This window comes from Pteropus vampyrus, unplaced genomic scaffold (genome assembly GCF_000151845.1).
Source record: "Pteropus vampyrus isolate Shadow unplaced genomic scaffold, Pvam_2.0 Scaffold1, whole genome shotgun sequence".
Classification (NCBI taxonomy): domain Eukaryota; kingdom Metazoa; phylum Chordata; class Mammalia; order Chiroptera; family Pteropodidae; genus Pteropus; species Pteropus vampyrus.
Genome location: NW_011888782.1, coordinates 19,543,838 through 19,555,624, shown reverse-complemented (window position 1 = coordinate 19,555,624; position 11,787 = coordinate 19,543,838). Strand labels below are relative to the sequence as shown.

General features: G+C 36.3%; 1 protein-coding gene across 11 annotated transcripts in view; it reads right to left on the bottom strand.

Annotated features, from left to right (window-relative positions):
- The window catches only part of STAC (SH3 and cysteine rich domain), a 126,391-nt gene that overhangs the window by 24,997 nt on the left and 89,607 nt on the right, over positions 1-11,787 (bottom strand). For all 11 annotated transcript variants that reach the window (XM_011363601.2, XM_023535203.1, XM_023535369.1 and 8 more), the window contains exons 7-8: positions 7,047-7,111; positions 5,458-5,546 (exon numbers count right to left, since the gene is read on the bottom strand). In XM_011363601.2, the coding sequence (XP_011361903.1) occupies positions 5,458-5,546; positions 7,047-7,111 (154 nt within the window). The remainder of the gene's footprint in view (positions 1-5,457; positions 5,547-7,046; positions 7,112-11,787) is intronic.

Here is an 11,787-nt window from a genome sequence, read left to right as displayed (position 1 = left end):
ATTATAAATATGGAGGACAGAGCTTACTTTCTTGAAAAAGCTAAGCATGTGTTATTAAGTTCTTGCTAATGATGTGTGTGCATATGAGTGTGTGTATGTGAATGAATGTGTATTTGAGTGTGCATGAGTGTGAATGGGTGCATATAAATGCAAGTGTGTGACTGGGTTTGTGAAGATCTGTGAGTGTGTGAGAGCGTATGTGCATATGTAAGTATATCACAAACACACACTCACCCACTTAGCCAAGAGGATGATTTGACACGTGGCTGATGTAAATGCATGAGGCAGTATGTGATGTCAGTGTTGATGTCAGTGTTGATGTAAATGCATGAGGCGGTATGTGATGTCAGTTTTGAGATTTTTCCAGTTTGTATTTCAAGTAGCATTTTAAAGAGCTGTGCGCATGAATTAAGCTGGCAGTCCATAAAGTGTAATTTTCTGAGCTCTTTAAAAAACTTGATAATAAGAGTTATTGGTGGAAATTGTCTAAGACCCTTAATTACAGAAGATTATCTATTTACTATATAAGCTCATTACACTCAGAGGACCTGGATGACCCTGGACCTGGATGGCCCTGGACCTGGATGGCCCTTTAATGTTATCAGAGCACAAGTGACCAGCAATGAACTCAAGATTCCACGCATGATGGCATCACATCTTTCATGATGGTGGTAAAATTTCATACCCATGGCATGTCATGTCAGCAACTGCAAAACCCACTCAGAAGATGAGGGACAGGGTATCACAGCCTCCTTATCTCTGGAACAAGTCTCATTAGATGTGCTCATAGGTCAGAGACAACCTTCATACAACACTCCTTAGGATAGTGTTAATGAGATTGTTCAGAAGACTAGGAAATAAAACATATTGTGAAAAGATGTAAATTATGAAGAGAAGGTACCTAAAATATACGGTATACCTTGCTTTGTACTGGGCATGATATTCTACCTTTTATTTACATTATTTTGTTAAATATTCAGTCTCCCTAGGAAGGAGAAAACTGAGGCTCCAAGAAATTAAACAGTGTGCTCAAATTAGTGCAGCTAGCTAGTAAGGGTCAGAGTTTGAAGGTAGACCAGGTGTATGTGATTCCCGGATAATGCCCTTTGCTATTCTGCCACCTGTTCCCCCATCTCTGCCCATGATGGTGGAAAGACAGAGCCTTATCATGGTATGTGAGCTGCAGGGATTTGGGAAGGTAATGGTGGATGAATTTATGAAGGAAGTTTATTTTGCACTGAAAATGTAGCAAAGCAGACTGTGTCAAGCCTCTGTTTGTAGAGAGAATTTGGAGACTAATGGTGAGACCACAATACTTCTAAAAGCAGTACTCGCTGAATTAAGGAGGCAGTTCCTGGCTTCTCCTCTCTGAGGCCCTCTCCTCCACGCTCTACTGTGAGTGCACAGTAAAGGCTCAGCAAGGCTTCTTTCAAACTGTCTTAAACCCTTTGTTCTTTGTGACTACAACCATGGGCTATTATTGTCTCCTTTTCTATAATTTCTTTGCGACAAACAATATACGTCTTGGGCTTACAGCCCACCTCCTCCTGGAACAGATCCTGGTTAACTCCTCTAAACTTGGTTTGCTTCCTTTTTTATAGTTTCTGGTATATTATCATGTACTTGATGTACTTACTAATTGTAGATGCCAGGCACAGCATTAGTTCATTTAGTCTCCATAATACTCATGCATCAAATATTTATTGACCATGTATATTTCAAGAACTGTACTATGCTACATAGGTATAAAGGTTAGCAGTTACAGATTTGTTCCCATGGAGTTAACAAGGGAGATAGAAGTTAACCAAGGAATTCCAGAAATAAATATATAAATCCAAGTTGAGATAAGTGCTTTAAAAAAAAAGAAATATGGTGTCATGAAAGTATATAACAGAGGAAACTCAGAGTGTTGGTATTAGGAAAGGCTGTACCAAAAAAGTAAAATCTGAGCTGAGATCTGGTGGGTGCATGATAATCAAGTGGAATTGTGTGTGTGTGTGTGTGTGTGTGTGTGTGTGTGTGTGTGGTGTGATAGTAGTGCTATTGGGTAGATGGGAGGACGGGAGAGGGGAGGAGCAGACTTCAGGAAGGAAAATCCCTTGGCAGCTGGTAGTGTGGTCCTTTTGGGGAAGGAGAAAAGGACACCGTAGATGGAACAGAGAGGCAAGGGGAATGAACACAAAGCAGAGATGTCACCAGAAATGAGACTGTACAGGTCCTGGAGATCCCTGTAAATATTCTGGTCTTAACACAAGGGATATGGGAGGACATTTAGGTATAGTTTTAAGCAAAGATACGTGTGTCGTGAGCAGACCTAAGGCAGGCATAATGATTATCTTCTTTTACAAGTGAAGAAGGAAAGGCTTGGATGAGCTTCATGGGGGTCACACAGCTGGCAAGTGGCTTAACTGGGACTTAAACCCATGTCAAATGATATCCACCCTTTTTATTCTTAAACATTCAGTGAATCCATGTTGATATGTTCATTCTCCTTCTCTCATTTCTTAAGTCTGAAAAGGAAGCACCTACTTCTGGAATATGACTAGAACTGATCAGAACTAACATTTTTAAGCTCCTACTATGTCATCTGATTTAATCACAGCCATCCTATAACAGTAGTCCTTATATATCTATTTTCAAAATGAGAAAAGAGAGGTTTGGAAAGTTAGGCAATATGCTCTATTGTTAGAAAGTAGAGTAGCTGGGGTTTGAATCTATTTTATCTGACTCCAAAGTTTAGACAACCCCACTTTTAGGATAGGCAGGTAGGGACGTGTATCTGGAAGTCAGCAGAGAGATTTGGACTGCTGGCTGTTGGCAGAACAAGCTTCCTTATTTCTGAGCAGATATATATCAAATGTTTGCTGAAATGAGGATTCATCTGCTCTGATCTGTGACAGTTGGACCTTCTTTGCCCTCAAGTTCACACTCCTAATATTCCCTGTACTCTCACCTCCTTTGTTCTCTTTCCTGAGGACAATGCCCGGTGTGTTCCCCTGGATCAGAATGCAGGTGCATAAGAATGCTATTTTGTTATAAGGAATTTTTTTTCCCCCTACCTTATGGTTTAAGGAGAAAATGGTAATTCACAAAGCTACAGTTCATTCAAGGAATTTTACCAAATCCCCAAAGCATTGCCTTACACATTCTAAATCAAGTGCCTGGCTTTTAAAATGGGAGCCTACAATATCTTGGCGAAAGAAAAAATGTAAGTATGATTTATCGCTCCAATCTTGCAGTCTGTGTAATGTAGACATTTCACTCCTAGGAATGAACAGTCCTGTGTGCCTCGAAGCAGACTGTAAATGCTTGGTTCGGGACCAGACAACTTGTCTTTTAATGGCCTGCAACCGACTAAAATAAGCACAGAAAGTTACGACTGCCACCAGGCAGCTAGATGTCATTCCTCAGTATCCTAATAGCATTCTATATTTATCTGGAATTGTTTTTTCATCTGATGGCTTCAGAAAAATATCTTAATATAAAATAGTGGGCCACACACAATAGGACATTGTTAAATTTTAAATGAGATACCCAAATGATAATCTCAAGAAGGAGAAAATATACTGTATTATTGCAAAGTTATATATGTCATCCTTATCTTCATCAGCAGATAGTTAATTGTGGACCAACAGCTAAGTCAAGTCACCACCCCAGTGATGAATCTTAGGCAGGCTCTAACCTCCAGGGCTTGTTTTATCTCTGATAGAATAGGGCTTCACTTGATAAATGCCATCTTCTCTTCCTGCACTGATGCCCGTCTGTTCAGGTAGTATTTACAACTTCAGCCAGTGACCTCAGTGTGGCAATTCTTACTCAATGATGGAGAAAACTCAGATGTACATAAGCCTAATCGTCTGAACAAATCTAAGGAGCCAGGAGCCAGGCTCTGAATTTTTCTCTAAAAACGCCCAAGAATCACTTGGAAGCGAACCACGAATGATGACTGAAACAAAGCTGACCTTGGGTGTGAGCCAGGAGGTGTTCCCAGACTCTGGCAGGGTACACACAATTGCTTTGGAGTCTCGCTGGATGCTGCACCATGAGGGGCATCAAGCTGCTGAAGGTGACCCAATGGCATATGAAACCAAGGAAACGGGGTCTAACTGGAGCTTTTCTTGGAAGCTCTCTCTTTTTAAGGGAATTTGAGGAAAGTGGAAGAAGAGAGGCAGATTTCACTGAGGTGGGAAACCATATTCAGCCAAGTGTGAGAGGGAACGTGCCTGGGAAATAGCACAAGCCGGAGGATGCAGAGAAGCCCAAATAGCCCTAGGGTGGAGAGACAAGTCCTTCCAGAAGCCATCTGAAGGGAATGGCTGGTGACTGGTAACTTGGCCTGCATGGCGCTCAGACAAGTGGAGTACACCCCAAAATGGAGGCTATTGCACCAATGCTCTGACATTTCAGTAGTTTTCAATGCTAATTTATCTTTCCATTCTCTTCATAATTGGAAAGAACCAATCTCCAAGGTCCATTAGATTGGAAAAGCAGCCCCTTCTATCCTGCTCTAGGACAGGAAAACACCAAAGCCTTCTCCCCAGATTACTTATGTTTTGGGGTCATGAATGGAAGAAAGGAATAAAGCCTTTTCTTTGAGAAAGGCCAGTGAACACATTATAAAAATTGTAACTACCAGTTACTGAGTGTTCACGGTGACTAGGCACTGTACCAGATGCTTTAAGAACATTATTCATTTTATCCTTACAAATACCTAAGAGGGGAGAGGTTGTTATTATTCCTTTATAAATAAGGAAATCGAAGTAATGAGATGTTTCTAAATTGCTTACAGTCACACAATAAGTAGGACGTGAATACAGGATTGACTCCAGCATAATGACTCCTGAAACATGAGGACCCTAAATCGTGGTCAAGAGAAAGGTTCAGATTTCATGAGGATCCCCAAGCCCACCCTGTATGTCAGTTATCGTAAGTGGGATGGGTCCTACCTAAGAGCCTGAGCCAGGGGGAGGCACCAGTCTCCCGCAGGAGAAACAAATAGTTTGTTTGATCCTTTGATCGATGTTAATTTGGGCATTTAATACATCTTCTGATTCCCGGCGAGACCCCACAGGATGCATTTGATGCTCAACTTTCATGAAAACTTTCATTAGCAGTTCTGTTGGCAATGTGCTAAAATCATGCTTCTTAAAGCGTGGTCCCGAATCAGCAGCATCGGAACCACCTGCAGATCAGCTAGAAATGCAGATTCTCAAGTCCCACCCCAGAACTGCTGAATCAGAAACTCCAGGGACTGGGCCCAGCAATATGGGTGCTAACCAGCCCTGCAGGTCATCGGACTCAAATTAAAGCCTGAGAATCACTGCTCAGGCTAACGCCTCAGAAGCACTAGGAGATAGCACAAATGGAATTATTTTTTTCACATGGAAGGACATTGACTTAAAATATTTTCTCTCTCTTTCATTCATCCTTTTCTTTTTCATTAAAGAATGTGCTTACCTCATTTCCAAATCTTCATTCTCCTGTGGTACAAATTTGTACAAGGCAACATAGGTGTTCATCTGCAATGGGTCTTTGGAAGGAGGTGCCTGAAAGAGAAAATGAAAGAGAAATGAGAGAAGGGAGGAGGAGGAAGTGGAGAGAAGCAAAGAAGAAAAGGAAATGGAGACGTTAATGCAATGTAAGTCAATGCAAAGTTAATTCAGTATATGGCTCTTGTGTGTTAAAATATCTAACTATTATTGAAGACTGTTTCAACCATAGGTTTATTTTTACATTCTTAGCTGATTTTGATTGCATTGCAAACCATTTGAAAACAATTATGTGGAAGTCTTTGTCAGAAATACTACAATCTGGATATACTTGTTCATGAAAGTTCATAAGGTTGGCCCCAGGAATGAGAATATTCTCTCTATAATCTACAAGAGCTGCATGTGAACAGAAGTAAGCAATTTCCACTTCTTAAAACTGACTTTTTATCAGTTAGCCTAAAATTTGGTATCTAGTACATCACAGAAAACCAGGTATATTCATCTGGCAATTAGTTCTTTCACGTTGTGGAGAAAACATAGATTTTGGCATCAGACCCATTTAATTTATATCATGGAATCACCATCTACTAACTATGAAATCTTGCAATAATAATAATAAAGCTACCATTTTTGATAGCTTACTGTGTGCCAGGCAGTCTGTGATATGCATTGGCATACTCAAACCTCACGACAGTCTTGTGAGGTAGAGTATATTGTTGTCCCCAGTTTGTAGACTACACAAAAGTCTTACAAGTGTATATAAATATTAGCTATTATTATTATTATTATTATTATTACCACCAAATAAATGTTAATGCTATATGAATGTCCCTACTTTATAATACATGCAATAAATTATAAATTATATAATATACAACAAAATTGTGTAATATTACATATCATATAACATTACATATTATATATATTATATATTACATATTTAATAAATACACACATGTTAATTTTGTAATATGTATGTATATATAATATATAATTATATATGTATTACGTAATATGTAATCTATAATTATATACTATATTTAAATGCATAATATTATAATGCATATATGCTATATATAAAACAGAAAAAAGTTGCACATGACTATATCTTTTTTATCTATGATTCACTCTACTATCCAAAGCTCAAGTACCTTATACTATATATTTCAATTCTATTCTATTCTGTTCTATTCTAATTATATATATGAACATAATATAGTAAATTATACACTTATATACCATAAAATAGTCATAATATATTACATAATGATATAATTTACACACTATAGAGTATATACCAACTTGTACTCAACATATATAATAGACGCAAAAAGTGTACAACACGATACTTATCCTTTTTAGCTTTGATGCATAGTGATATTCCTGTTTTACCCCATGCTATCTATTATATGGCAAGTTATGCTACCTTACTCTATTGTATTCTCTAAAAACACTAGTCTGGGATGCACTAATTTGGCATCATGACCACGTGGGTGGTGACCTGCAGTATGATCTAAGGATCCTGTCTCATCTGCCTTCTGTGACATCTATAAATACCTGGTGGTTTATGTTCTTTGCTTCATCTCTGAAATCGTCAGTGCCATTTTCTGGATATGTAAACACTGAAGGAGACAAGAGAAAACAGGAGCTTTATGAATCTGGTCACCACTTTTGGAAACATGTTTGAAAGATGTGGCTTTATTTATTCCCTGTACCCTAGCTTCTACTTCACTTCTTACCACCTTTTCCTTGTTCTTGGTGACTTGGCTTCTGTGTCGTCTTCCACAGGATGCTTCCCTGCCTCCCCCTGCAGCCTTCTGCACTGCCTTCTCTGTGTGCATACACCCTGCACATGCACACATCCATCTGGCACACATCCTCCTGATTGCTTTGCAGTCGTGTGTTCGCAACTTAGTCTCTTTTGGTAGCGCTCTTCTAAAGAGCGGACACTATGTCATTCATCTTCGTTAAATGTTTTCGAATCATGTGTTAACGGGTTGGAGGGTGAGGTATGGCCCAATTTAATTCTATTTGAATTACCTTTTCTAAGCACAGATTCTTTTATCGCTTTTCAACATCTTGATTCTAGCTTCTTAATGCTCTATATTCTATTTTGCAGATTAAAGCTGTAGTTGATCTTGTACTGTCAATGCATTGGGGCTGTTATTTGGAATAAAAAATAAAAGTGTGGTTTCTCATTTAGTTTGTTCTCAGGATGTATAGTTCCCTTCTTCTTTTTTTTTTTTTTTTTGCATTTAAATAGCCATTCTGTGGCCTTTGATAACAAGACTTCTCAAAATGGGCAGGAGTTTTCCCTGTCCACCTACACAGCTGTGGGAGGTCCCGGCCTGCCTTAGCTACTTCCGTCAACCAAGTCTACCTCAGTTACCAACATCGTGGCCTAATTCTCAAACACAAATGTGGCAAATGTTTCCAAGTTTATACAATACAGCTATGATGTCTAAATGAACCCACCATTTAGGTGACTTGACATTTAAAAATAACACATTGCTGCTTTATTTTCCTCTTTGGTCTCCCTTCAGATGATCAAGGAAATATCAGCAGAGGAAGAGAAACAAATCACAAATGCTGTATAACCTATTTCGGTTAATGCATTGACAATCTCCACCGTCCTAAAATGGACTCAATAACTGAAGTAGAAAACACATTTCAAAACTAGAGCCTCTGTAAATGTATGGATGCTTAGTAAACATCTATAATCCCCAGTTTATAGTTACAGAGCCTGTGGATGCAATTCCATTATCCCTAGGAAGCCATTATACAGTCATTGAAGGAGCTATGGTTTGCAGGAGTGGAAAACGAAGGCCCCATCCTAACACCTTGTCTGCCTCAATATTTGACCACTCAACAGTTTAAAATGAGCGAGGCCAGCAATACCTTTCTCCAGTATTATGTGATTACCTGAAATCCTGGTGTAAATACTTGATTCCATAAGTATAAAACTAGATTCCATAAGTATAAAACTTCTAAAGGAATATTGAATATTTGAGTGAAAACATGCAAAGAAAATCTTCCTAGAAAATTTGTGATTAGAGCTAAAATGAGGGACTACATAAACAATGATCAATTTGGACTGGTGTTACGATTTTATAATTTCACATTATTTTACTTTTTATTGAATATCCATTGGGCATCTGGTTTGAACTGTGTGTCATTTTTGTGAACTCTGCTAAAAATTATTTGAAGTGACCCCAAATGTGGGGTCACAGTGCAAAAATGATTTTTAAAACCCAATCCTACCAGAATCAATTCTAAGACTTTGATTTGAGGGAAAAATGAATAAAGAAAGGTAACTGTTTTATCAATATATATTATACACCTTTTATGTTTGGTGTTTTAAATGCAGTTTATTAAAAATAATTTGGTTGTTGATTTCATCCATTACAAGTCATCAAAGAATATGTCCTCTATGCAGACATCTTTTCTAATGTTACAGATGCAAAACGAATCTTTAGTATTTGCCACATCCCCAAAAAACTTTTTTTCTGTTAACTTTTTCATATTCTGTCTTTCTTTTCTGCTCTGCAGTCCTGTGAGGCCCATGTCTGCCACTGTGTTTTCTAATGAGATGATGATTTGGTTTTTTTTCTTTAAACTGATAATGTATACATGACTAGCTTATCTGACATTGACTCGAATTTGCAACCCCGGAGTAAGTCCTACTTGGTAATTATGCATTACCTTTTAAAAATACATTCTCGGATGTAGTTTACTAAGATTTTGTTTCAGATTTCTGCATCCATATTCAAGAGGGAGACTAGCCAGTGATTTTTCTTTCTTATGTTGGCATCGTTTGGTTTCGAGGTCAGTATTACATCAGCCTCACAAACTAAGAGAACACCACTTCCCTTCTTTCTCGCCACTTTTTGTTGACCTGAAAATGCTTACATAATGTGGAAATATTCTAGTCCTTAAACGTTTGGTAGAATTTATGGATAAAGTTGTCTGGGCCTGGTATTGTCATTGCGCAAAAATTTAAAATATTGATTCAGTTTCTATTATGATTAGAAGCAAATTTAAGTTCTCTATTTCTATTCTTGAGTCAGACTTTGGTCATTGATATTTTTCTTGGGAACTTCACATTTAAAAAAGTTTTTAAATTTATTGGCATGAAGTTGGTCATGAGATTCTTTTATTTTCCTTTTAATCTCTCTTATATTCATTCTTTCTTATTACTGCTTTTTGTTTGATCTTTCGATTTTATTCTTAAAAATTGTTAATTATAAATTTAATTTTTTTAAGAACCACTCTTTGGATTTATGATCTTTGTAATTTAATCATTTCTGCTCTTATCTTTATTACTGCCTTCCTACTGCTTTTTTTGGATTCTTTTTTCTTTTTTTCTGACTGCTTAAGTATGATGCTTAGATGATCACTTTTTAGCACTTCTTATTTTCTAATAGAATAGTTTTGGTATGTAGCGTTTTTATACTTAGTTTTAAACATGTTCCAACTTTCGGTATGAATTCTTTCTTTTTAGTAGTTTTAATTTCACAAATTATAAATTTCTCTACTTATCTTCATGATTGATTTCTGTTTTGGTCAGAAAGATGTGTCCTATACAATATTAATTTTGTGAAATTTATGAAGTTTGCTTCGTGGCCAACCAGGGAATCAATTTTTATAATTGTTTCATGTGTTCTTAAAAATGAATGAATTTTCCATTTGTTAGATGGAGTGTCTTTTTTAAGGGAATTAAGATCATCAAATATGTCTTCAATTCCTCTGTGTCTGTACTGAATCTTTTTGTTTCTCTGATTTACCAAGGACTGAGAGGCATGTTAAAATCTCTCACTATAGACGGAAATGTCAATTTTCCAATAGTTCTGTCAATTCTTGCTTGAGTTTGTCATTTTGAGTCTATATATTAATTAGGTAGATGCAAGTTTAGAACTAATATCTTCTGGCAAAGTGAACATGACCATGTAATGTTGCTTTTTTTTCTCTAGTGATGCTTTTGTTCTTAAAGTCCATTCTTTTCTCACACATTAATATAACTATATAATCTTTCTTTTCCTTAATATATGCCTGTCGTAACCTTTTAAAATATGTTTTTTTACTTTTATACTTTCTATATCCTTATGTTTCAGATGTTTATAAATAATATATAGGTCATTTAAAAATCCAATCTATAAAACTCTTTTATCTAGCATTTAGTTGATTTACATTGATTTTGATTACTGATAACTTTGGATTACTGCCTAACATTTTATTTCATACTTTCTATCTGTCTCTAAATTTCTATGCTTTTTCTTCCATTTCTGTTCCCCTTACCATGTGACCCTCACTCTCTTCTTTTCTTGTCATCTTTTGAAATAATTGGCGTTTTTCTCCTTCTCATTCAATTTTGTTTCTGTTCTAGTTTGAAAGGTTAAAGCTATTTTTAATTCATTTAGTGGTTATCCTGGAAATTTTATGAAGCATATTTTAACTTACCAAAATCTAAAGTGAAATAATATTTTTAATCGTCTCCCAAACAATACAAGAATCTTTGAATGACCATCCCTATTTAAATATATAGTACTTTAGTTAATGTTTTATTAACAACTTTTTGTTAACATTATTGTTATTTTTTATGTAGTTAACATTCTCTTAGATTTAACCACATGTTAATCACTTTCTTTGTTCTTCATTCCTTGCTCCTTGGTCCTTCCTTTGAAATCACATTTTCTTCTTTGAAGTACACCTTTCTGAAATTTCTCGAGTGTGAATTTTTCTTAAATGTACTGTAGATGCAGTTTTAGTCTGAAATTAAAGTATTGAAAGATAGTTTTGCTTCATTTATAATTCTAAGAGTTACTTTTAGCGTATTGAAGATATAATACTATTATTTGGCTTCTATTATAACTTATAAGAAGTAGCTATCAGTTTAATTTTCATTCCTTTGTCGGTAATCTGTCTTTCAGCCTATATTTAATATTTTCTTTTGTCTTGGAAATACTGCCATTTCACTAAGACGTGTCTAGGTAAAGCTTTCTAAATTTGAGGGCTGATGTCTTTAAGCAATTCTGAAAAATTCTTAGCCAGTAACTTCTTAAATATTGTCTCTTTTCTATTTAATCTTTATGTACCTCTAAAATGTCAACATATACAGTCTCTGAGAATGCAGTCAAACTTTCTTACTCATCTTCCATGTCTCTTTTGTTTTCATGAATTCTACTGCTTTGTCTCCCTAGATATATCCTTAGCAATTTCTTTGGCTCTATATTCCAGGGTACTAATTCTCTCTTCAGCTTTATCTATGATGCCATTAAATCCATAAATCAAATATCTTTTT